The 26,735-nt window shown below is 49.2% G+C and overlaps 1 protein-coding gene and 1 non-coding gene across 3 annotated transcripts; both read right to left on the bottom strand.

Moving 5' to 3' along the window:
• Positions 1-2,474: 2,474 nt before the first annotated feature.
• On the bottom strand, positions 2,475-23,229 carry FBXO31 (F-box protein 31). Of its 2 annotated transcripts, XM_027890489.1 has the most exons (10): positions 22,848-23,229; positions 16,190-16,261; positions 14,588-14,674; positions 10,780-10,856; positions 9,079-9,246; positions 8,295-8,369; positions 6,769-6,878; positions 5,887-6,040; positions 4,876-5,240; positions 2,475-3,527 (listed from the first exon to the last, which is right to left on the bottom strand). In XM_027890489.1, the coding sequence occupies exons 1-10, from the start codon at positions 23,227-23,229 to the stop codon at positions 3,305-3,307; spliced, it is 1,713 nt and encodes a 570-aa protein (XP_027746290.1). In that variant the 3' UTR covers positions 2,475-3,304. The 2 variants fall into 2 exon arrangements, with proteins under 2 accessions (XP_027746290.1, XP_027746298.1); XM_027890497.1 differs by lacking the exon at positions 14,588-14,674.
• A 348-nt stretch (positions 23,230-23,577) lies between these two features.
• TRNAM-CAU lies at positions 23,578-23,650 on the bottom strand. Its single transcript has one exon. It is a non-coding gene; the product is annotated as a tRNA-Met (tRNA).
• Between the last annotated feature and the right edge of the window lie 3,085 nt (positions 23,651-26,735).

Genomic DNA, 26,735 nt, shown 5'->3' with positions numbered 1-26,735 from the left:
AGCCTTCTGCCAAGAGTATTCCTACCCCTGACAAGTTGTTTTCCATCTTCGCCAGCACTTTCCACCCATCTGGGATTAAGAAATCAAGCCAATTGTCCCCAAGATTTTCCACAGAGCCAACAGGACGAGGAGACGTCAGCACCAGGAATTTATCACCATCTGCAAGGCCCCACCACACATTATCCCTGTCAACAGCTCACAGAAAGATCCCAACACGCTGAAAAACTAGGGTTTGGGAAAGAAGCAGGGTATGCAGTGAAGACATGCTGTGCAGGGGGTGGTACAGCCTGTACTGAAGATGAACCAGCACAGCAAAAGCCTGTCCTGTCAGCACTGCTTCCCTCAGGAAAGGCGGGATCAGGGCACTGGTCACATCCCCCTCAGCCACGGTGATCCTCAGATACAAACTGCCTGCTCCTAAATCCGTCCCCACTCCCCTTGCTCATTCCCCTCTCCCAAAGATTTCAGAGTTGAGAGTTTTAACTGCTCAGCATGTTATCCTGCTTTGCTCTGAAAGCTCTGACGCAGCCACGCACAGAGGAACAGGCACAGGAGCACCCCCAGCATTTCTGCCAGTCTCCAAACTCACCAGCTTCACAGCTTTCCTCACCCCCAGCCAAATCAGAGGGAATTTTGTTCTGAAATGCCACAAAAAATCTGAAAAACCTGCCAGGCTTGGAGCAGCAGAAGGTGAGAAAAGGTGTCAGAGGAGGAATATTAATACCGAACTTGCTATTTCCTTTGCTCTAGACAGAACAAAGCCAGGGGGTACCGGCAGTTTCACCTTTAATCAGGCACATCCTGACATTTTGAGGCCAACCAGGTGAGTTATAAATAAAAAGATGCCACTACAGGGGCAAAGCTGAGCTGTGAAAAATTCCCACAAGGCATCAAGACTCCACAAAGCCTTTCTCTCCAGCCAGCCAAGCAGGTCTTGCCTTCAGGAGACCCTCGATACTGACCCTGGAAAGGTTCAGAAGGGACAAGCTACAACCTGTGCCAACAGTCAACCAACAACCACCAACCTTGCCCAGGTGACAAAGCAGACCTGGACTCAGCACAGAGCAAAACCCTCCTGATAACTGGTATCTTTGTAGTCCCCAGCAGACTCCTGGGAAGCTGCAGGTAACAACTTTCCTGACAGCAGTGGAACATGCCCGCACCACCTTTACACGCTCAGCCAAGCCATTGTAACAGGCTGTTAGGGAGAACACAAGGCAGTCAACATACTGACTGCATCAGCCTAAAACAGTAAATTCCAAGATAAACTGGCCATCCACATACCAGAGTCCTTATCATAGAATCATTTGGGTTGGAAAAGGCCTCTGAGATCATTGAGTCCAACCATTAACCCAGCACTGAAACCTCCATCAAACCTGGAAACCTCTGTCTGCAACATCAGGCACATGTTCTGCACAGAGCTCAGCAGCTGCAGCGAAAGGCTGAGATGCCTGATTTTAGCTCCAGGTCACCTCTGCCCACTCACCAAGGCACAGGAACTGTCACCTCCCTCTCTCCCAGCCCTGTGTGATCCGAACTGACTCTTCCTTCTGCTGATGCCCACAGGAACACCTCTGACAGGCTGCTCACAACCAACCTCCTTTTTACAGCTTATTCACCAGGACAGTAACAACACTTCAGCTCCTCACCTTTAACACCGAGGCAGGTTTTCCACTCCTGACAAAGCGGTAGGAAACAAAGAAGAAAGTGCCCTAAATCACCTTCCAATTCCCAGACGTTTGTAAAAAACTATCCAAAGAGACAGGAATTAATCCTGTGAGTGCTCAACGTCTCTGCTGGAGTCTGGGTTCTCACACAGCTTGAGGGAACACACGACAGCCAGAAATGGCAAAAAGCCCTTGTGAGAGTGAGAATAAAAGCTGCTCACAGGGAGTGGAACCAGGCAGGGACTGAAACTTCTCCACAGAAGGGGCCTGAAACCTCCCAGCACATGTACAGACACATTTACAAACCTAAACCTGCAGCAGATGTAAAGGCAGAGGGTTTTTTTTAGACATTGATCTGGGTAGAAGAGAAAGGACATGGAGTTTGTCATTACAGCCAGAGAGAAAATGCAACAAAGTATCACATTAATGCTGATGGTTTCTAGCACAACTCAGTCTGTAGATAAGCACTGGCCAGGATTTCCTGTACAGGACAGTCTACAGGGAATCTACTTTCTTGCCTGCAGCCCACAATTCCCAGTGGAGCTCAGATCTGCCACAGAATGCAGGTATTACGGGAAGAAATCAAGCTCAAAATCTTTCTGTGGAAGCAACAATCAGCAGGGATGAAACAAGTACAACTAGAAAGGGAACAGAAGGGTGCTGTGAGTGGAGCAGCAGCACCCACCTGTCAGCACCCACTGCAAATGGCACCAGAAGGAGCCAGAGCAACATGAGGAGAATCCCTCGTCGCTCCTTTGGACTGCAAAGGGCAACCTGATACAGGAATGACACCCAGCTGGGGTCACACCAGTGACAGTGACACGTGGCACCTTCTGCTGCCCATCACAGACCAGAGCCAGCAGGCTCCAGCTGCCCTTATCTCACAGTTGGTTTTCTTTTTGCTCCTTCCTTTACATTTTCAGACCCCCTTTTACAAGATCTGAGGTGAATCTTTCAGGTACAAGGCAGTTGGGACACATCAGCTCCTGCAGTTTACACCCATTTCCAGTCCCACACCCAGCTCCTGCAAGAAAAAAGAACCATTTCCTCTATGCTCAGTGAGACACACGGACCTGGAGCCCCAGGGACAGCACATCCATCAAGCTCCAGAAGCCAGGATACTGCTACATACACTCATTTGCAGTGGGAATCCTCCCCTTGCTGCCAAGCTGAGGGTACTTCTCCAAAGGAAACCACACACTCCAATTCCCAAGCCAAGGATGAAGGTATCACACCAGCCTCTCCTGGCAATGCTGCACCCAGAGAAAGGTTTCTCTAGAGAGGAGGACATGCTTTGACACTGCCTGTCCCTCTGATCTGGCATTATTTTTGTCCCAATACATTCTTTTTCTGCAATAAGAAATGTCTTTTTTCCTCCTCTGCAGGATCCCTTCAGCTCTACAAAGCTATGCCACAGACTGGGTAACAAGGACTGCTGGGAAGCAGCGTGGAGTGGCAGGGAGGAAAGGGCAGTCATGGATATTTTAACTGGGGTGTGTACATTTGGGGTAAAAAGGCTTTATTAAAAGTGCATGCTTTTATCCAGAGGTACCGAGAGCTAGGAATCCCCCCCAGCCCCGGCTGGGGGAGCGCAGCAGCCTTTGCAACCCCGAGCCCTGTCCGTCACAAACCGCCCGTCAAGTTGCCAGGGACTGAATGTTCTTGAGCATTTCATCGAAGGCCTCACGGGAAGGCGCTTCTGCGTTCTGGAAGGAGACCTTGATCCTGCTGTAGAGGCTGAAGGATTTCAGCTCCAGCCAGATGAACCCAAAGCGGTCGTCGTCGAAGAGCACGAACACGCCCGGCGTCCGCTCGGGGCTGGTGAAGCCGTGGCCGGCGATGAGCCCCGTCCCGTAAAAGCTGCCAGGAGAGGAGAGCAAAACGGGAGAGAACAGCCAGGATCACTCAGTGTTTAATAAAAAAAATGAACAACACGAAACTCTGATGAAGCCACTCAGTTCTCACACAAAATGCTGCCCACACATGGAATCAACGGGGTTGGAAAAGACCTCCGAGATCATCGAGTCCAACCTATGACCCACCTTGTCAACCAGACCATGGCACTGAGAGCCACATCCAGTCCTTTCTTAAACACCTGTTGATGCCATTTTAAGACAAGAAACTCTCCACTGCTATTTGCAGGTTGCTGCTTTGGGTTATTCTAATTAGCACCTGCACACCTTAATTATTCTGTAGTTCAGCCCAGAAACCCATCTGAGATTTTATTCTGCAACTCAAGGATCTACAGAGGCCCAGACAATCCTCACAGGAAAGGAATGGCATGTTGAGAGGGTGACCTGAGAGACAAACCTTGTGCAAAACTGAAGAGAAGGGCGAGAAAAATCTAAAAAGCAGAAGAATCTACCATGATCTGTGGAGGCATAAAGGTCAGTCCCACCTCGAGCAAGCAGCAGGTGGAGCAGGGTTTTATCCAAGCACAACTCAGTTGTGACAGCAGGAGCCTTCTGGGATTAACCAGCTATCAGTAGGTTTTTCCATGAGCACAGATGTGTGGTTGAAGGTCACCTGCCTAAGCCTCAGCTTTTCTCTACACTTCATTTAGTGTGATGCTTCACTGACTCCATTCAACAAGGCTCTCTGCATGCCTGGACCTACTGTTTGGAGTGCTCAGCACCTTCCAGGGCTGGCCCCAAGGCACCAGAGGCCAGAGAAGGGTGGGAGAGAGCACCGTGTTCCCAGAGCCAAGGAACACAAATGACACACACAGGAACGGGAAGCAGCTTGAACAGAGTTCTAAATATATGAGCTGGGCAGCTCTGGGAAACAAAACACCAAAAAAAAGGTGTGTGGAACACAGGAGAGGTGCTGGCTTCAGAAAGTAACCAAGGTAAGATCTAGCAAGGAAGTGGGATGGCAGATGGCAGTGTGGTGAAAAAGGGAGCAAACAAGAGCGTGGGAGATAGGGCAGCAGAGACAGGAACCAGAGAGCTGGTGAACTCCCCATCTCAGGAAGTGTTCAAGGCCAGGCTGGATGGGGCTTGGAGCAACCCCATGGCAGGGGGCAAAGCAAGATGAGCTCTGAGGTGCCTTCCCACCCAAACCATTCTGGGATTCTATGAAATCTGATCCCAAGGGGCTGGGAATCTGTAGGCAGGTAAATGGCACACAAACACAGGACACACCTCGAAGACTCCCCCTTCTCTTTCAAAAAGTGATTGGCACAACTGGCACCACCAGTCCCCATTACCAAATTCGGCAGGTCCGGGGATAGTCCTCATTCCTCGATATGACTCCCATGGGCAGCACGAAGGGCTGGGAAGCTGGTGCCTTGTTCTGTGTTGTCCCCTCTGCACCAGCTGCAGTCTCTTCCCCCTCAGCACCTTCTCCTCCCAGGGGATTGGCAGCAGGCTGGGAGGAAGCCTGCTGGGAACACTCCTCTTCCTCCTGCCGCTGCTCCTGCTCCTGCTCCTCACGCCGCACCTGCTCCTGGACCTCCAGGACAATGCGGGACAGCTCGCTGAAGTCGTGCAGGTTCTCGATGTCGGGCAGCTGCAGGGGGTGTGCCAGGTCGATCTCCACAGTCTGCTGTCCAGCTGGGATGTTGGGATCTCCCTAGAGACAGGAAGCAACAGCACGGCTGCAGGGGCAGGGAGCTACAGAGTTCAGAGCTGTGTCCTCTCCACATCATTCATCACCTGACTTCGACAGAGTTCACCCAATTCTACAATGAACGAGTTGCCATCACAAAAGGGCCACTTGAACCTTGTTGTTCCCTGAGCTGGCAATTGTCATCTCTGCTTCCCCCCGTCCCAGAAACAGTTTTAAATCAAAAGCTACAAGCCAGGCTGTACTTGCAAGGGTGAAAGAAAGTCAAAGCTGCAGCTGCATTTTGTCAGAATCCTCCTTGCAGAGAGGAAGGAGCTCACTTGCCTGACTTCAGTGGAGAGCTGCCAACATTTGGTACCTGCTCCTCAAACACATGCAAGGAATCTCCAGTGACCTGCTACCAGCTGCTCACAGAAAGCAGCTGGACAGGAGAGGAAGGGAAGGGGAAGCCAGATGGAATCAGGAGAAACCCTGCAGGTCAGTTTCTATTTACTTTGCACGTGATGAGATTCACCCAATGCCACCCATCCTCACAGGGAACAGGGTTTGGGGTGGCAACAACTGACTGCCTCTGAGACAGAGATCCCCCCTATTCATCCATGACATCGAGAATACTTCAACAAGCACCTGAGAGAAAGGGAAATGCACTCACAGTGATTTTAGTCCCCTTGGCTTTCTTCCCATGAAAGCTCAGCATGACGATCTCCAGCCCGTGGCTCCCATAGGTGCCTTTGAAGAGCCCTGGCCTGATGAGGTCGTCGGGGCTGCTGGGGGGGAGGTAGATGCGCCGGTAGGTCAAGCAGTTGCTGTGCAAAATAAAAGCATTAGAGAGGTTAAGGGAGAATCCCTCACCATGAGGAATGTGTTGGCATTCTGCTCCTCCAGCAGCGTTAGGATGTTGCCAAGAGAGGCGGGATCTGTCTTTTCAGCAATACTAACAAGCTTAGTGGATTTTGCTTTACACCTCTGCAAGCACTTCTTCCCTCCCTCCCTTCACTTCTCTCCCAGTCCTCCTTAGCACACCAGGAAATTCCTGCAGCAAGGTCACAGTAAACCTCCTCACTCCCCAGAATTTCCAGACAACCCAAGAGTGAAGCATATTTAAACACGTCCTACAGTGAGGTGGCTGTACTCGGAACTATTGTGAGGTAGTAGAAGCTTGGAGTGGTGGTTAAAACCCCCCAATTTCTCAGGGACTGTATGATTTTTACACTACAAAGCATATTGCTGACTAATATGGATAATAAGCAGACACTCCTTGGGACCACAGGCATTTGCTCTGTCTTCAAATTAAACACAGTTAAATGGCTCAAAAGCACCTTACTGTGCATAGTTATTGTATAAAACTTGGAACCTTATTCTTACTGCTGTAATTACACCTCTGGAAAGCACTGTGTATCCCTGCATGGAGCCTGCAGAGACAGAGCATTCCTCTGGCTGTGAGAGCCAAAGGAAAACCCCCATCTTCAGGACAAATGCTCCAATGTGCTTGCGACATTGCACCAGCTTCAATACCAAGAGCTGGAGCCCTTACTCATATTGGCTGGTGTAGATGAACTTCATCAAGATGAGCTCTTGCATGTGTTCATGGAAGATGTCTTCCAGAGTCCGACCCCACTCTTCCCTTAGCCACGTCCGGAATTCCTGCAGCACGAGGAGGAAAGGGGCAAGATAAGGACTTTTCAGTGACGTCCCCCAATATGACTTCATCCTGTCAGCATGCTTCACTCACTGGCAGAGCCACAGACAGGGCATATGCTCTGCCAAAGACAGAAGATCAGGCTGGATTTGGGAACAAGCACGTGTTGCTACAGAGCCGGCCTGGAAATAGGCTTAACAAATAGTGATAATGGTAACTATCAGTCACCACACCATAAACATGCCCCCCTTCAAATACATCACAGATAGAAACAATACACCTCCTCAGAATAAAACCACGAACATCACCTGTAACTGCAAAGTAGCTCATCTACTGCTTCTTTACCTCCTGACTTATCTTGCACTAACTCATTTGTGTGCCCACCATCTGACTCCCGTGCCCTGTCCTGACATGTGAAACATAAAGTGACAACAAAAACTGACAGCTTTTGAAAGGCACTGAAGGTTTAGGAGGTTAAATCCTGCTGATTTAATACTGATGAATCTAAATCCAAAGGGTGCTTTGAAACCATCTCCTGAAGTACCTCAGCTCCAGCTCTGACAAGTTAATACTCCGCAATGAGTTAGTGTAATAACAGCTTACACTGAGATAGCAGCCTACCAAGTGATATTCCAAACCTTCCTGCTTTATCTCCCAAAGCCAGATCCTCCAATTACCATAATTCCACGCACACTTAACGCAGCGCTTTGAAAGTATTAAAGCATTTCTCATCTGCTACAGCACCAGAAAACACTTCACTAACCCTTTCACCCAGCTGCTTCCCATTAGCAGACAGGCATTTTACAGCATTCCTGAAGTATCAGATCTGCCACGTGGAACCAGCTGGCAGCAAACACCAAGTACCTGGAACAGGTATTTATCCTGACATTGATACCTGCACCTTAACACAGGCACTTGAGTCAGGAATCTGCTTTGCTGGGTAGAGCTGACAGACACAGGATAAACAATCAAATGAAGTCTTTAATCCCTCGAGCAAGACAAGCAGTGGGAAGGTGCCCCACTGACCAGCAGGTATTCAAATGCAGCTGGTACTCACTCCTAGGCCTTTGAAAGATCTTAATTACTCAGACAGCAATACCACAGAGATCAGTGCCTGGAGTGTTGTGTGATGTACAATATGTGCTGCTGCCTCTCTCTGGACAGGTCTGCCACCAAACAGGAATGGTGTCACAGCAGGGGAAGGAGGAGGGTGCTGGGGCTCAAAGAATACCTTGGCACAGAGAACTGCCTGAAACAGTAATTCAGCCAAAAGCCCCCAGCCCGGATTTTCATGTATGTCCAAACACACGGAAGTTAGAAGGCAGGAGACCACCTCCCACCCCAACATCAGCTAAGAGTTTATCTTCAGAAAGGGAACACACAGACAGTCTCAGTGCAGACTCCTGGCAGAGCACTCTTACCTCCTGCCTTCCCCCTGACATCCGGTGGTGATCCGTCTGGTTGCATTTCGTGGAGAACTCGTCCTTCTTTACAATCTGTAGTTACCATGGAGGAGAATTTAACAGGTTACAGACCTGCCCAGAGATACCTCAGATGAGGTAACTAAGACTGTTTACAGCAAATGTTTTATACAACAAATGTTACAGAATCTGCTACAACAAAGAAATCATTAAGGGGTACCGAGAGCAGCAGCTGCAGAATAGAGAAATTAAAAAGCAATAAACCCCCAAAGCATTCTAATAAAGGATAATAGTTTTAAGCTGCTTCTCCACATCAACTTCCTTTTTTAAAATAAAACAAGCAACCTCTCAGGAAGCTCTTCAAAGCATCCCACGTGCTGACTGGATGCTGCATCACCTTCTCAAGGTCTCACCTTGGAGAGAGCTGTAAAACAGGTTTGTGTGTCTGCCTGGATACATTCACCAGCTGCCCAAGGCCATTTTACACATCCCTTCCCCCAGCCTGTGCACATCCTGGTGTTCCCACAGTGCCCCAGCCCAACAGAAGACAGTACAACAGCCTTGCTGTACTATTGCCAGGGAACAAATTCAGAGCAGGGAACAGCCCACACAACTTGTCAGACACATAATGAGCGTAAAACTGGCATCCACACACACAACAAGGGGGCGAAATCCTCATCTCTGAAATCAAATTCTACCAGTTTTCTGATGAATCCATATTCAGAGCCAAAGGACACACACACTGCACCCAGGACAGGTGATGCTGGCAGCGCCAGGAGCTCACCTGGATGTGGCCGTTGTGAGGTCCCTTGTGACCATACATACACTCCACTGTTGCACATTTCCTCTCCATGAGGTGAATCCTGAAGAGGGGTTTGAATCTCATGGGATCATCAACGTGAGGGTCGTGAGGCGGCAAGTACATCCATCCAATAATGAACAAACCATCTACCTGCAGAGGTAAAGGACACAAAGCCCACAAGATCAGCCTTGCACGGTTTCTCAGGAGTTTGCAGCAAACTCTGGAGCCTGTTCTGGCCCAGGGCAGGAGCTGCAGAAGAGCTGCTGCATTTCCAAATGGCTTTCCAGCAATTAAACCAGACCATATGCACTCACAGCACACCCTGGGTGAGGAGGGAGAGGGTTTCTTTACAAGGCTTCCTGCACCACTGGAAAATGATCAGGACTTTATTGCTGCAAACGACTTTGTGACGGATGCCTGGAGCGCAGGATCCAGAGGGAGAGACCACACAGCAAGTCAAGCTCTAATTGGTTTGAGAGCTCATGCTGGCAGATATTCCAACAGACGAATTCTGCTTCCCGTGATTATCCCTGCCTTTTGGATGAGGAATTATTTGGCTCTATTACTCACAGGCAGTACAGGAAGCAACACTCTCCTCTGCTGAGAGGCACAAGTGCCAACCCCTTTCCTGCACTAACAGAATCCTGCCCCTCAGGCCCTGCAATTCCAGAGGCAGGATATTTTCTAAACAGAGAGATTTGAGACCAGAGCAGCGCCACAGAGGCACTTGTCTTTATAAGGTCACAGTATCATGTAAGTATTGATGCACTTGGATGCACTTTTATACCAGTTCATGGAACAGAATCTTGCAAAACCCAAAGGCCTCGTGATTTGTTCCACTTCAACCTGGCAGTTATTGAACCCTGGTGCAAAGAACAAGGGCTTCAGGCAAGCTCCTGGCTCAGCTCTCCCCAGTCAAATGTTGTTCATTAACTGCTCTCCCCAGCAGCACCAGAGCTGCCAGACCCCACAGGTCTGGCACCAGTATCACTCTACATCTGATGCACAAGTCTTAGACACGGCTGGTGAACTGTGGGAACTACAGGAAAGAGAGGTGTAAGAACACAAATGCAAAACCTTTTGAAAATGTTCAGCTGCAGGCCAAGATAATGCCCTCAGTGATGGGCCACTGCTAAAACCTCTGCTGAACCTGTGCCAGCCACTGGAATATCAGCATTAAACTCTAAATCAAGTCTTTCCCTTAAATATTGATCATGTTCTCTATGTGCTTCTGGGGCTGTTTGAGGCAGAGCTGAAAAATAAAAGGACTTTCTGGAGAAAGGTGGTGATGATGACAAGAATCCCAGAATCATTTAGGTTGGAAAAGACCTCAGAGATCATTGGGTTCAACCTGTGACTGATCCCCACCTTGTCACCCAGCCCAGAGCACTGAGTGCCACGTCCAGTCATTCCTTGAACATCTCCAGGGATGGGGACTCCACCACCTCCCTGGGCAGCCCCTTCCAATGTTTAACAACCCCTTCTGTGAAGAAATTCCTCCTGATGTTCAACGTAAAAGAAACCAAGAACGAACCCAGAAGCAACCTCTGGGTCCCAATCACTTGCTTGAGGGCTGACTGTTCAGACTTTCAGTGGTATGAAAATGGCCACCAGGCCTGGAAAGCACAAGGAAAGGCTCCTCAACCCTCAAAACCACAGCCCCTGGATAAGGTACTCACTCACCACCACATTCAGCAGTCCCCCGTAGGGCCCAATGTCCGGCTGCCACAATCCCAGGATGTGTCGGTACCGGTGCAGCACTAGGGAACAGGGAGACACCCGAGTGAGCACATCAAGCTAAGGAATTGGGATTTTGGGAATGAAAATCAGACTGCACACAGCACTGACCAATACCACCCACAACTGCCTTTACTAAGGAAAACTGGTTGTGTCCAACCCCAGCCAGGCAGTTCTGGAACTGAGGCCTCCCACAAGCTCACACACAGTTATGTTGTTCTCTGCTCCCGGGCCTGCGGAGGGGCAGAACCACCTACCTCGCCAGGAATTCCCACAAAACTTATGCAACATGGTCCCATTAATGCAAATCTCATGATATACCCAGAGCTAAAACCAAATCAAAATATCTGCCGTCTCCAGTTACCAAAAATGCACTTGATGCTTCAGACTGCAAAGCAACAGAAAATAAGGAAGGGAAGGAAGGAACAGGGAAATTTGAATGTTTCGAAAGCATTTCTCTGCCTTGTGTAGACAAACTTGTCTCCAGAGGTAAGCATCCTTAAAACAGCCACTGAGAGCACGGGCAAAGCACAGGGACCACGGCAGCTCAGGAGCTCTGGTGGTGTGACCAGGTCAGGCGGGGTCAGCCACGGCCTGAAAAATTCTACATAAGCAGCTACATCTCAGCAGTGCCCAAAAGCTACTTCCAACCCCCTCTCAAAGCCTACAGCAGCAGGGGAGGCTCCTCTGTTTCTCATCCCAGAGCCAGGTATCCCTTCAATCCCACCTAAATGAAGGACAAGTAGGAATGTTTTCAGCGAGCAGGAGAAAACAGCTGTTACGGAATGATCTTAAACCTCCTCTCGTGAGGAAATCTTCACCTGCCTCCAGCCCTTACACAATCAGCCATTCCTTTTGTCCCTGTTATTCCCTGACATGACCAGTAATCTTCACATGAAGACATTACACAGTCTGGCATTTTGGGCAGGAACAGCAGGATGCAGATTATTTCTCTAAAGATGGCAAGAAGATGCTGCATTTGCCTTACAGTGATGTTCATGGCCAACTCAGGAGGCCGCAATTTTGGCCTCCAGGACTGGCTTGAAAAATGGTTTTTGCTTTGCATCCATTTAAAGGAAGAATTGTGTTTCAGTGCAGCTGTTCGACCAGCTTTGTTTCATTAACTACTTCAGACAGCAAGAACTAAGGAGTGTTTTTATTCCACCAAAGCAGAGAACTTCCACAGAAGTTTAGGACAGCAGGGAGTGATGTCCAGAGATGCTGCCAACTGGCCTGGAAGAGCCTTTTTCCTGTGCAGTAAACAATTTCAGACCGATGGCCTGGTTTCACCCAGGGAACCAAGTGCAGCACAAACAGCACCAAGGCAAGCAGGCAAACCACGTTCCCAGCTCAGGAATTCCACATTAATAAATGGTTTGTGCATGAGCTGCTCCACCCACCACAGTCTGCCTTCTACCCTGTCTGGCACTGAGCTGATAAAAAACAGCTTTTTTAATTTATTATTATTTTTAGGAGAGAAAACTAAGCTGCCCAGGAGGAATGAGGATGTCCCTCCTACCCCAGCTCCCACTGGATGCAATTTCAGGAAACGGGGCTGAGTCCCAGACACAGCCTCCTTCACCATCTGCCCTGACCACCCCAAAACCTGGAGCTGCAAAGGAGGAAGGAAGCCAAAAAACCCCCATTCACTTCCAGAAGTTCCTGAGGAAAATGCTGGTACTTGGCCAAGCGCCCAAACCAGTCTCAAAGCAAAAAGCACTGCCCCATTTTCAAGCCTGGGGTGTCTCCAGGCTCCAAAGAGCCAGCAGCTGTATCCTTTGCAGGGAAAAGCTGATAAATTCCAGCTCTGGCTCTTCCTGGCAGGAGACAGGATGGATTGACAGTTGTTTCCCTTCCTGCTCCTCAAAAGAAAACAGCACTTGGGTCTTCCTCCAAGGTTCTTCTCTGCTGTGCACGCTGCCTGTACTAAATCCTGAAGCTTCTTGCCTATCCAAATTTCTGAGCCCACATGCTGCCAAACTGAGCAAACTCACATCTACTGGATGTTTCAGTGCAGCCTTCATCCATCCTGGATATTATCCACGTTCTACAAGCAGCCCTGCATGCTCTTCAGATGGGAAAGTGGCTTGAATCCAGCTGGGGATGGGCTTGGAAAAGCAGGGAATGGGGAGGGTCCTGACCAGGAAAAACCTGATCCAGTGCAACTCTCCCAGACTTCCAGGATGCAGCAAGGTATCTCTAAGTAAAATGAGCTGGAACAATGTAAGCAGTTGCTGTGCCCAGCTTGCTGATAACTGACCTGCTCATGGAAAAAGCTCAGTGTCAGCCAGGTGAGTTTAAATCCCCGGGGAAAGCGGTCTGAGCTCACCTGGTGGAATGAATAGGAATTAGGGAACACTTCCATGCTAAACCCTGGCAACACGGAGGGGGGAAAAAGGGGGAAATGGGCAATCCCATCTTAAACCAGATGAACTCAGAACCAATAGAATCATTTAGGTTGGAAAAGACTTCTATGATCACTGAGTCCAACCATCCAAGCTTTTCCCAAGTAACACAAAACATCCCTAGAGAAAAGGGGCACGAGATATCAGAAGTTGGGGGCAGCTCAAGAATTAACAACTGAGGGAATGGCACCAAACGTCATTTGAGACACCACAAACAGCATGTTTGGAGCAAATACCCAATCTCTAAAGGAACCCATCTTGCAGCTTGGATGTGTCTCTCCTTCCCACTGAGCTCTGGAACACAGCTGGTGTTGACAGGCAGGGCTGCCAAATGTAAAACTCTGTACCAGTTCCTGCTCTAGTGCTGCTGTTTGTCTGTCCTGACTCACATTAAAGTCTCCATCCCCCCTGCATGGCCCATGCTCAGCTGCTTTCATCAGCACAGGAAACTCTGCAGCATCCCCTCCACACATTAATGTGTGTGAATACATTCCAAGCACCAGTGGGTTAGTAACTGGAGTCTGCAAAACTCTGCAGACCCAAAGGAGCATCAGAGACAGCTCAACCCTCCCTTCAAATAAATACTAAACAGTACTGGCCTCCTTAATTGATGTAAACTGAGCAGTATTTCCCCCTCAATTCCAGCTGAACACTGAGCCTAAAACTCCAAGGGTTTCACTACTCTTCCCCCAAACACAATATTAGGAGGGAAAGAACAGTTAATCCAGAGCAGCTTCTTGACTTAGAAAGGCAAATCACGATCTCTGAAACACCAGCAGGATGCTTCCTAGAGACAGAGATGGTGCTTAAAAGGATTCACTGTGCAGGATGGGAAGTACTATGGGAACGCTCAGCATTTTTCCCCGGGAAGGGCTGCGGATCTGCCTGCAGCTCACCTGGATCAAGACAAAGCTCTTTACCAGTTCAAAGCTTATTTAGACTTGCTTTTGGGAGGCCTCACCAGGGTATCTGAATACTTTCCTCTAAGAAAGGAACAATTCACACACAGCAGAGTGAGTGCTCCTGTTCTGGGAACAGAGACCTTCCTTCTAGCAGCCAGCCAGGATAACATTCTAACCCAGGGCAATATTCTAACCCAGGACCCAGCCAGGGCAATATTCTAACTGAAAGCATTCAAAAGGAGACCAACACACCTCACTGCCTGCCCTGCTCACAGTCACCCTAAAGGGTCAGAACTCTCTAACGCACAACAGACAGAAGTGACTGATGGGAGCTCCCTGCTGTCCCAAGGTCCATCCCAAAGCCACTTGCTCCAAGCCACGCCACACTCCATGCAGCATGTCGTGCGTGCTCAGTGCAGGAAGCATCAGGCAGCAGGAGGTACGTACGGCAGGTGTAAACATCTCTGTACTCCATGTGCTCGTAGTCGGGAAGGATTTTCATAAAACGCCCCGACTTCACCCGTGGGTTTATACCTGAACAGACAGAGCAGGGTGAGTGCCAGCAAACTCTGCTCCACTGGAACCAGCACCAACCATCTGATGGATCTGGACCAACCACGCAGGAAAGTCCAACTCTCTCTTCATTTGCAGCTGTTTCCATCAGCCCCAGTGCCGGGTACACCCGGTAGCAGGATTTCTCACACAGAACTTCCATGTTCCAGATTCCCACACAATATTTACAAATGGCATCTAGTGAATTCCAAGTGGAATCAAGGTCCTCAAACTCTGCATTGCTGCCTCAAGAAAATCAGGCAACTCCATGGACAGTAGCCCATGCCTTGGATTAGTTCTGCTTTCTAGCACTTACAGTCAGTTCCCTATTTCCCACTTACAGAAGCACAGTCAGTGGATGGAAAAGTCAGTGAGTCCTGTCAGTAGTCCCAAATTAACTCCTCTGCAATTAAAAAGGTTTATGGGACAGTAGAGAAAACGGGGTGACACCACCAGGAAACTGTTCCACTGAGTGTCTGGCACAGGGCAAACTGATGGATCTGAGCAGGATCACTGAGATAGTGCTTTCCTGAATGCCAGGAACAACTGCCAGTCATTCCAACTTTGGAATAACCATCACCAGATGGGCTGGCTGGACGGATATGGACACAGACCTTACACAGACCATCACAGAGATGGTTCTCACACATCAGGTGTGACTCTGCTAACAGAAAACTACTTTGGAGCAAAGGGAGACTGAAAACGTGTGAGACAGATATGCTGAAGGTTTTTAAATCAATAAACAGATTAGATTCTGGAAATCCCTCAACCTGTAAACAGTGAGAGCATTTAGGAAAGTGTTACATAGACTTTGCCCTCTTCTCATTCCCTGGGTGACTCTCACAGCTCAGCTTCTGCCTGCAAAGGGACAGGGAGGCAGCCTCTCCATGGATCCAGGCTTCCATCCAGTCCTTGGTTTCCCTGGTTTCTCTCGCTTCCCTCATCCAATGATGCCCCAATCCCTGCCTCCTGTAGGACAGAAGATGTGCATCTACCTCAAGAAGGCACAGTGGGGCTAAGGAGTTGGAGTCCCACTCCCACAGACATTTCCAAAACACAGTGACAGCTCTTGCCAGGCTCTTTTCCTTCAGGAGCAGCCCAGAGGAACGCTCATCCCTTTCCTTACAGCACCTTTCCCACTCTCCTATAACCGTGTCCTTTTACTGAGATCAAGGCTTAGAAAAAATACCCTTTTAATTCCTTAGGAAGACCCCAAAATGGCAAAACAGGGTGAAAAACCCTCAATACACTTTATTATAAAGTCAAATTACATGCTCTTTTCCCACCAAAGGACTGGGAGGCACAGAAATCCCAGCACTTGGCATCTGCTTACTATTAAATGAGCCTCCAAACATGTCAACTTTCCAGACAAAACCCCCGCCAGTAGCAAGTCTGGCAACTGAAGCCATCGAAGTTTAATAAATATTCAACATTTATATGCTCTCAAAACTGGTACAAAGCAAGGATATGCAGATTTATATCAGCTTTATCACTTACGTTTGGCGTAAACATCTCGACAGGACACTCCTGTGATCTCCAATTTCCTCAAGTTTTCACAGACTCCATATTCTGCAACAACACAGATAGAAGTGTCAACTCTGGCACACAGGGGTCTGTACCCAGGGTCCTGATATCCACAGCTTGAGCATAACTGGGATCTGATTAGGTGCTTTCTTGAAGCTGCCAAAGTAGACCGAAATCTTATTTCAGCTTTAAAAACAGAAACGCGACGTAATTCCACTGTGGAATCCAACATATTTTACAAGCAGTGCCCGCAACAAACACACCATAAGGCACAAACAAACACAGCGAATTCACAGCTGCTTACACCTCAACCAGAAAGAGTGTGAAATGTGGGAGACAGCCTCATTCCAGCTGGGATTGAATGCCTGTTTAGATCAAATCACGACTGTGCGTAGTAATTATCTACTCCCACTGAGGTACCCAACAGGGAAAACTGCTTATTAGGATCCTAAAGAAAAGGTCACAGACTTGAAAAAGAATGAAATGGAGACATAAAACAGGCATCAGCATGTACAAATATGGTTACACTTGAAAGCAGATCAGATTGAGAAGGGGCTGTTGTACAGTGAAATGCCTTTGATTGTTACAGAACGCCCTGAAAACAAAGCGAGTCGGAGACCTCGGAGCAGCTTTGAAGCAGAAAATGAGATTCTCTCCTTTCATTTTCAGGAAGTCAACGTCAAACTTCTAAGAAACTTCAAATAAAATAAAGGCAAGTACTAACATCTCAGTGCTAGAAATCCTCAGAAAACCAGAGGGAGGAGACGAGAGAAGGGGTATCCCCAAAAAATCATCAGCAACAAAAACTACCATACTGCAAGTGACCTCGACAGATCTCATAATGGGAAACTGCCCTCCTTGACATCAAAGACATCTATAGCACAGATCAAAACCAGCTTTCCTCAGCAGCACAAACATCTGCCAGGTATTTGACACATAAGTGTGTCTGTGGAGACCCTCATCAAAACATTAAATATGCAACTTATCCTGGGTCGAGCATCCTTGAATTAACAATCGACTGTGGCTGCCAAACACCACCTAATGTTGGAAACGTGCTGCAAGTGAGAATTCAGCTTTCATATACAAGAAAAGCAGAAGTTTCCCTGAATTAATTCAACCTCCTCCTGCCTATAAATACACTACCATGATGATAAAGCACACACAAGGCTTCCTGTCAGCCTGCCTGTGGGGAATACACGTCCTGCACAACATCACTCTGGGTAAGCAGCAAGGTCAGGAAAGGTGAGAGTGGGCAGAAGGCACAACAAACATGTTGCCCTTCATCAAAAGATGCAAAAGTCAGTGGCAGAATTCCTGCTGACTTCCATGGCCAAAGCCAGAGGAAGCTCTAAGTGTTATCAGACACAAGGTGGGATGAGGAAGCACAATTAGCCTGAGAGCACAGAGAGCTCGCAGGAAAGAACAGTCCAGCACAAATAACATTCAGTGCTGGGCCTCCGCCAGCTGAGCCAACAGAGACTCCTGGGAAACCAGAGCTCCAAGGGAGCCTCGGAATCCAGACCCTCCCTGTGTGCCCATCCCTCCTGCCAGAGTTATCCAGGTTTTCCACAGCTGCTCTGCACGTGCACTCACGTGGGTCCAACATCCAAGGGATGCAGGGAACAGAATGTGTCCTCAGCTAATCGGAAAGTGAGAGGTCTTTGGAAGAGGATGGGAACACTGTGGTCAGAGCCTGGAAACAGGCAACTCTTTCCATGTAAACAAACACTGCCCTGGCCCCAGGACAGGTGAGACTGCACTGCAGGCAGACTGGAGTCAGTCACTGAAGTGTTTGTACTGCACTGGAAAGGGAGGAGACACACAGAGCATCCTGCCCAAACTGCATCTCTAACAGCACTACGAACACACTGACGTTCCCTCTTCCTCCAGAAGGTGCTTGTTTATCCAAGAATATTTTCCCCAGACCTGTAAGTCAGTCCAAGCAAAGGCTCAGTGCAGTGCCATGGCAGACCAGCTACTAGTAGGTATCCCCAAAGGGTCGGTGGGAAGTGATTTGTTATCAAAGCTCTATCCCAGCTACACCCAAGCGCCCCTGACAACCTGCAGAGCAATTTTATGAAAGCCAAACCAGGACTGAAGTGGTTGTAATTCAAACCTTTCCTGGAAAGATTCAAATTTCTTCCAAGTAATACCAAACTCCTTTAAAAAAAAAAAAAAAACAACAAAAATTTAGGACTTCTATATTGCTACACACTATTTGACATTGGATATCCAAGGTTTATAAGGAAGTATTATACTGGAAAAAAACAATCTCAGCGAGCTTTAGGACTCATTTTATAACTAGCTCTTATCTTGTTTTGGTCAGCAAACAACTACAGAGAGTGAAAATGCCACAGTGATGGCTGAGCTCCATAAGTGCATCACTCCAGCTCTTCTGACCCAGGAGCTGGTCAGACCATTTGATGAGAAAAATCAGTTTTTTGGCCCACAGTGCCTGAAAAAACCCTCCAAAAATCATAAGCAAGAAAGCTGGCTGTCTCTTTTTAACCCAGAAGAGGGACATAAATTAACAGTAAGTACAGCTTCAAAATAGCTACAGAAAAATAAAACTGGTAAGATCTTCTTTACAGAGGATAGAAATCCTTTTCCAAGAAAGCTCTGAAGGGCTCGAGCTTCCTGGAAAATTCCACTTCAGTGCAATTAAATCTATTTTAAGAAAACGTATCTCAGTGCAGCAGCTCACTGAGTAAAGTATTTTAAGGAGTTAACAGTCACCAAAACTCACACATTAGAAAGTGGCTACTTAATCCTGCTTCAAAAGCAAAGGATGGAAATTGGTTTTCAAGTTCCCAGTTGACCAGCTGGAAAGCCTGTTGGAGTGGGATTGTGAGGAGTGCTTGACTGATTTACCAAACACAGGGACATGGTGCTGTTTCCATGGTCACATGCACTGGAATTTAAAGGACTTGGAAAAGCAGCCTCCATCTATTATGACTCTTTGGAAGTGTCATTTACCCTGCCCTGCTCCCAACACTTCCAAGCCTCACATTCCCTCCTCCTCCACACGAGAAGCCCTGTCATGCTGAAGTTTAAAAAACAACCAAGGCTCTTCCATCCCAGGCTGGGAAGAATCCCTGTGCTAATATCAGAGACCAAATTCCTGCTTTTTTTTCCCCCCACCTTTCTCAGCATGGCAATGCCAGGCAGCAGTTGCCATCTGTGTGTGGACATCCGCAACTCAGAGGAAATTGGGATGTCTGGCAGAGCTGGACAGCCTTTACCACTGTGTCCTGTCTAATCAAGTCCTCCAATTATTCCTGGATAAATGCATGTTCACAGGGCTGGACACGAAACAGAGAGCACAGAAACTCACTGGATTATTCCAGTGACCACTGGAATGGAAGGTTCTCAGGTTAGCACCTCTGAAATACCACCAGGTAGACAAGTTTGGAACCACCTTCTTGTTTCCAGAGTTGAACCATCAGATTAAGAACAGACCAAGTCCTCTCCCAGACACTTCTCCCAGCGGGAGGCTTGTATTTACCACTCCTGTGTGGATGCCTGGGACTCTTGTGAGAGCTGAACTCCACCCAGCAGTCCCCTCAGGGTGTATAAACCACATGCCATTCTTCTCCACAGGAACCTCTTTCACACAACCTGAAGGTCAGAAACTTTAACACCTTGGCTGACATTTTCCAGCAGGTCCAAAAGCCGTTGGAAGTTGTTTTCACAAACAAAAGCCTTTTCATTCAGGCTCTAGAGCTGTTTATTCTGCATTACTGGTCTGCTCGCAGATGTTCTGCTGCACTTGCCCTGTTTTGGTTTAAGATGAAGGCAGTTACCGTGTAAAATGGACTATCAGGTGTTAATCGAGGTAGGTCAGGCCAACAGCCAGGGTGAAATGGGCTTTAATTCTGCTCCCGCTGCAGAGATCAGCAATCTCCTATTTATAGAAAACATGGAAGTGACTGCAACCCTCTTCTTGCCAAGGAAGCAATTCAGAGACATTGTTTACCCCAAACAGTTGCAATGATAAAAGGACAACGGCCCAAACAGCCGTGTCAGTGTTACACAACTCCTGGTTACTCCCAGTGCTCTCCCAGTTCACAACCAGCAGCAAAAGCCACTCCATTTTCAGGCAGGCGCTTGGAATAATCACAACATGTTTTCAAGACTAATCTACAGGTCTGAGTTGGCCCACAGCAGGGCAAGAATAACACAGCAACACTCCAAGGATTGAGGGCCCCGTCCAACTTGGGACACAGCCAGGCTGTTCCTTACATCCAGCGCTGCTCCTGCCCAAGAGGAAGGTAAAAAATGGCCAAAACAAAGCACTGCAACAATCAGCTTCTCTCAGAGACGCTTCTCTCTGTTCCCTTTTATTTTAGGATTGTCTTTCCTGCCTCTTCACTGTCGTGCATTTCTGAAAACACGTAGCTGTGCACACACAACTGATACCAAGTTCCAGTTACTTCTGGAGCATCACAGTGGACTTTGATGATTCTTGCGGATCCCTTCCAGCTCAGGATATTCTAGGATACCATAATCATCAGCAGAGTGAATAAGGCACCAATATAAGGGGTACTCTTGGAGGGGCACAAGTGCTCTCACCCTGTTTTGAGAACATGCAGCCTCACAAGACTCGGGCAGATACAAACGCACCCTTAAAGTCCTGACTGCAGCTGAGAAGTGGCCTGTTTTCAGGAAAGATTACAAAAAGTGATTACATTTTATGTTTGACTATCACACAGCACCTGTGTATGGCTGCACAGGAGCACAGCACAGCGTTTTCTAAATGTTGCATGTCTATTTATATTCTAACACCTGATATATACCTATAAAATAATGCCCATTTTGACACTCACGTACACCTACTCAACGTGACAGTCCTAACACAACAGGAATTACCTTCACCGCTGTGCTGAGTGATGCAAAGCACTACAAACAGCTTGGGAAGTCCAGATGAGGAAATGCTTGGAAAACCAGGACTGGCTGAAAGACTGCAGTATCAGTTTCACACATGTAGGAAGGTTTCTGCCCAGGAAGCTGCCCCTCATCTGCTCAGCACAGCTTGGGCACCTTTGGTACACGATCTTCCTCAGCCCCACCAGCAGGCCCTCAGCATGCTCCCTGACACTGCTTGGAATGGGTACGTTGGGAAACACGAGAAATAGCGTGCAAAAAGAATGAAAAATAGGTTTATGCACCTCTCACCTGGTTGTCAGCTAAGGGCCTTCAGACAAAAGTGTAGTTTCAATACCTTCCCTTCCCTTCCTACCCAGTTTAGTTTTAGCCATACAAAGCCCACTATTTCCTTAAATTTCAGCTGAGCTGCTGAACATTGCTTTACATGCTGGCAAGAAAACCCAGGAGCAGATATGATAAATAAATGCATTTCCCCATCAGGCCTAATTTAGTGGTTCCTTTTACAAGCCAACCTAGCTTATATTTAAAAGTTATACACATTTCTCTATAATCATTTTGCCAGGACCATTACCTATTAAATTAATTAATCAGTGAAGTCTTGCAAACCGTTCACCAAATACACAAACATCCATGGGGGATCTATGTCAGTAGAGGAGTACAAGGAAAGAATTAACCTCATTTTACTAGCCTGTCTCCTAAAAACAATATTAAATTATGGGGCAATGCTGAACTAAGAAATAAAAATGCTTTGGTTTACATTTTCTAGGTGCAGCCTTTGTTTTGTCCAAAGGTTCTTGGATACTGCTGATAAGGCATGAATTCATTCCTGCAGGGCTTCATGGATTCCAACAGATCCCACTGCAGGCAGCCACTGACATACCCAAATCCTCCATCCCGATGCCCTCACTGGTATTAAAAACAGAAAACAAATAACAAGAAAATATACATGACTTCATGTCCTGGCAGCAGAAGCACCTGGCAGGATCACAGTGTTTGGAGCGATGAGCACATCAAGGCAGACCTTGGAGGATGGGACAGACAGTGGACTAACAAACAGGGAACAGAGCCACACTGAGTGAGGATGAGGAGTAATGAGTGAGATCTGAAGCCTCGCAGAGCAGGGCTAAGGAAAAACCACCCCCAAAGCCTTCACGTTACTGCAGCACAGCATCCTTGCACCAGGCGCTCCCTGGGAAAAGCACGCAACCTGGGATCTCTCCACAATTCCCAAATGGATGACCTCTCCCACACCTGCCCTCCTCCGTGCACCCACCGGTGCTCCCCGTGCTCCCACGGCTCCAGGAATCCCAAGAGATCCTTTTTTCCCGTAGTGCAGGGACCGAGCATTCCCTGTCCTCGCTGCCTGCAACACCTCATCCTCAGGATTCACCCAAGGACACCCCACATGGAGCAATCATCTCCCAGGCCCATTCCTCCCCTCCAGCTGCCCCCCGGGGGCACAACCCCAGCCCGATGCCCTTCGCCACATGCCCCCCTTTTGCAGCAAGTGCCACCACCAAGGGGCAGTGCCCACAGAACCCGAGCTGTGCCCTCTTCTCCACCCTCCGCACCGGGAGCCCTGCGTGCCCGTCAGGGCCCCACAGCCCGCATCCCCAGACCGTTCTGCATCCCTTATGGACCCCACTCCACACTCTATCACCTCCTCGCACTCTCCGTGTCCTCCTGCATCCTCCAGGCCCCTGGTCTCGCACTCCCGACCCCATCCCCCCGGGGCGGACGGTACCTTCGCGGCAGCGCCGCCGCCAGATCGTGTCGGTGCGGAGGATGCGGCGGAAGGTGCTACAGACGCGGGCCAGGTTGGGCAGGTCGGTGCCGGGCAGGGAGCCGAAGATCTGCACCAGGAGCTCCGGGGGCAGCTCCAGCAGGGACAGCGGGGCCCGGCCGGCAGGGCCGGCCTCGACGGGAGGCGGCGGGGGCCGCCCGCCCTCGATGCGCTCCGCCACCTCCTCGTCCTCCGTGACGCTGCCTCCGCCGCCCGCCTCCTCAGGGTCGGTGTCGGTGTCGGGCTCGCTGTCGGCGGCCCCGCGGCGCTGCTCCCTGGCCGCGCCGCGCCGGCGGCAGCCGCGGGCCGGCCCCACTCCGCACAGCCGCGCGCACACCGCCATGGCCGCTGCCGCTCTGACCGCCCCGCCGCGCCGCGCCGCCCCCCCGCCGCCGGCCCCGCCCACCGCGCCGCTCCGCCAATCACTGCCGCCTCGCGCGGCCGCGCCACGCCTCCGATGGCCGCGCAGGGTGCGCTGGCGCCCCCTGGCGCCCAGGAGGACCCGGAGCATGGCGGGGCCGGTGTCCGGTACCGGGGTGCGCTGGGGCCCGTTCCGAGCCCGGGGGGCGCGTCCCTCCTCGGCTCCGGTCCCGCCTCCTGCTGCAATTCCATTAAAAAAAAAAAATACAGTACTCCCTCGGCTTGGGAAAATCTTTCTGGCGGAGGGGTAAGAAAAGGAGGAAACCGTCTTTGCCCCGTGTGAGGATCGAACTCACGACCTTCAGATTATGAGACTGACGCGCTACCTACTGCGCTAACGAGGCTCCTCGAGTACTGCCACTCCGCGCTTCGACTTTCTCCCTGGTATACTTTTTGTCCTCCCCGGGGTACTGCCTGAGAAACCTCTCATTACAGAGGGTTCCCTCTCTGCAAGAGACACCTGTTTGGGTTGTTTCGTTATGTTTTGTTCTGCCTTTTTTTTTTTTTCCCTTCCCAAATGCCAGACCTCACATTTTGTGCAAATGGCTTCTTTTTCCCATGCTGTTTTTGAGTTTTGTTTCTGGGTGTTTGGTTGGTTGGGTTTTTGGTTTTTTTGGTTTTTGTTTTTGGGTTTTTTTTTTGGAAATGGCTCCTTTATTTCCATGTTGTTCTGCAAAACAGCTGCAAAGAATCCTTTGGGGTTCCTAAGCATCCTCATCCAGCTCTGCTGGCCAGGAACAGACAGTGAGGGCTGCACTGACAAGGAAATCAAGTTGCTTCCATGTAATTAACAAAATTTAGAGCCAACCTTGTTTGCCTCCCGGCTGTGAAGAGTCACTGTTCCATTGAGATTTCTGTGGTGCAATGAGCTCCCTGTGCTCAGGGAGTGCTAAGCAGAAGAGGGTCCTCGGCATTGCTAGCAGAAATGCTGCCCTGAATCATAATGGAGGAGCCTCACCCCCAGTGAGGGTCCCACAGCAGCAGTCACCATGACAATGGAGCCATGACAAATACCTAAATTGGCAGAAGACAGGAAAACAGACGTTTAATTCATGCAGAAAGTCTGCAAACCTCGCCCACGAGAATCACTGCAGGGAGGCTGTTCATCTGCAGAGCGAGGAACTGACAGAGGATGAAGAAAGAACAGACCATTGGACATCGTAGAATCACAGAATTGTTTGGGTTGGAAGGGAGATAAAGCCCATCCCGTTCCACCCCCTGCCATGGGCAGGGACACATTCCACTAGACCAGTTGTTCCAACCTGGCCTTGAGCACTTCCAGGGACGGGGCAGCCACAGCTTCTCTGGGCAACTTGTGCCAGGGCCTCACCACCCTTACAGGGAATAATTTCCTCCCATACCCCATCTAACCCTGCCCTCTGGCAGTGGGAAGCCATTCCCCCTTCTCCTGTCCCTCCAGGCCCTTGTCTAAAGTGCCCCTCCATCTCTCTTGGAGCCCCTTTAGGCACTGGAAGGGGCTCTAAGCTCTATTCTCCAGACTGAACGCCCCCAGCCCTCCCAGCCTGGAAAAAGAGCAGAGGGGCTCCAGCCCTCAAAGTATCTTCATGGTCTCTGGATTTGTTCAAGCAGCTCCATGTTCTTACTTTGGTGAGCCCCAGAGCTGGACACAGAGCTCCAGGTTAGGTTTTATGAGTCCAGAGAAAGGGGGAGAATCCCCTCCCACTGCTCACACTGCGTTTGAGACCCACCAGACAAGATGAGACGTTTGAGTTGCGTTGGACAACCCAAGGATTTTGCCAAGGGTCTAGTGGGCAGCTCTGGCTGTCAGGGGGAGAATCCCCTGACTTTCAAGGATCTGGATGGCCATGCATATGGGGCAACCACATGATGAGTCTGAGTTTCATGGCTTGTGGTACAAACAAAATTGCTACAACCCCGGGATGAGTAAATGCTTCTTACAGCCTGAACCTCTGCATTCCTCGCTCCGACACTGCCCACGTGCAGAATGACGGTGTCATTTTTAGTAGTGTGCTAATCCTTTGGGGCCTCAGTGATGGACAAATTTAGGGCCCACACTTCTGATTAAGTTACAAAAAGCTGCTCCAAGCATCTAAAACAAGGCACATGGACCATGAGTCACCTAAACCGAACATCAACTCTTTGGAAATACATTTGTGGCTGTTTTCCACCTGTATGGAATCATGTGGCTTTTCCCCCATGTTACATTACACTCCACTGGTACTCAAAGGTTCTGACACAGTTCGAGAAGGCCTTGTCATGTCTGTTTGTTTAGGATCTGATGGATTCATAGAGAGGACAGGGAAAAGTACTGATGGCAAGGATTTTAGTGCGAATGAAACAAAAGATGTCCTTGGTGACATTGCCATGAGCAGAAACTCGGCAGTCTACAGCACACACAGGCTTTCCCCACTTTCTGGTTCTATTTTTATCTGAACTTTATTCTTTCTCCTTTTCCTCCGAATGCTCCTGCTGTGCCTAATCACCCTACAGCCTTCTCTCCTGTCCCTCACCCACCTGACCCCCATAACCTTATCCCACAGTCGGTAGATGCTGAGCCACTGCCCCATCTCTCATCAGTCAGACTTTCCCTTGGCCCACTGACCCCCTTTTCAGTCCACTCCAGCAGAAGGAAGGACAATACATCACAAATCCATGCCAATTCCCACGGAGCTCCATCACACCATGCCTATTTCCTCCAGATAAAGAATGGGAAAAGTCTGTCTGGCAGTGCCCATCGCCATTACACACTGATGTCACCTAGAGCCCAGCAAAGCCTGAGGAAACGTGACAAACCTCTCAGGGCTCAGGGTGACCTTTCCCATGGAGCAGAGTGAGGGAATCCTCACATCAGAGAGGAGAAACAATCACTGTCTCCACTCCAGGTTTCAAGTCCCAGACAGAAAATATTTCCAGTGCTGTTCTGGTGGATCATCCCACAATAGTTTTGGAGGTTGGGCACAGCCAAAGTCCTGAGGGCCCAGAAGGCGAAGAGCTGGTGCACAACAGGGCGGTTATAACTGAATATAACTTTCAACTTCAGTGTTTACCACACTGTCATCAAACTATAAAATTGGCACTTTCTCCTCTGTGTCACCGAAGCATTTATCTGAGTCAACCAGCTTTGTTTGCGACAATAGAGAAAACAGGATAAGTGCATTATCATCCTCTCCCATTCTCTGTGGCACTGTCTGGGCACCTTCCTTTGAAAACACTCTCAGAGTAATAGCCCAGAGCTTTCCAGTGCTGCTGTCTCAGGCAGGCAGCTTGTGGCCATTACCACAGGGCTCTTGAAAAAGGATGAACAGAAAGGGGAAATGTGATTGTTTCATTTCCCTCCAGCAATTAAGGAGCTGATGCAGCTCTCGCTGTAGTCAATTAATCCTCACGCTCGCTAAAGGGCTTTGGATGGGTCCCAAAGTTAGTGTCCTCATTTTCTGTAATCCTGGA

This window comes from Empidonax traillii, unplaced genomic scaffold (assembly GCF_003031625.1).
Source record: "Empidonax traillii isolate 1590-97213 ecotype Southwest subspecies unplaced genomic scaffold, ASM303162v1 scaffold13:size3042203, whole genome shotgun sequence".
Classification (NCBI taxonomy): Eukaryota; Metazoa; Chordata; class Aves; order Passeriformes; family Tyrannidae; genus Empidonax; species Empidonax traillii.
This window is presented reverse-complemented; position numbering and strand designations above follow the sequence as displayed.

Bases quoted from the DNA above. Each gene is read 5' to 3' on its own strand.
- FBXO31 (XM_027890489.1), bottom strand. From the start codon at position 23,229: ATGGCGGTGTGCGCGCGGCTGTGCGGAGTGGGGCCGGCCCGCGGCTGC. The intron at 16,262-22,847 runs GTACCGTCCGCC...GTGTTGTTGCAG, and splicing joins GCGGCGGCGCTGCCGCGAAG to AATATGGAGTCTGTGAAAAC. The intron at 5,241-5,886 runs GTGAGTGCATTT...TCCTGTCTCTAG, and splicing joins CCAAGGGGACTAAAATCACT to GGAGATCCCAACATCCCAGC.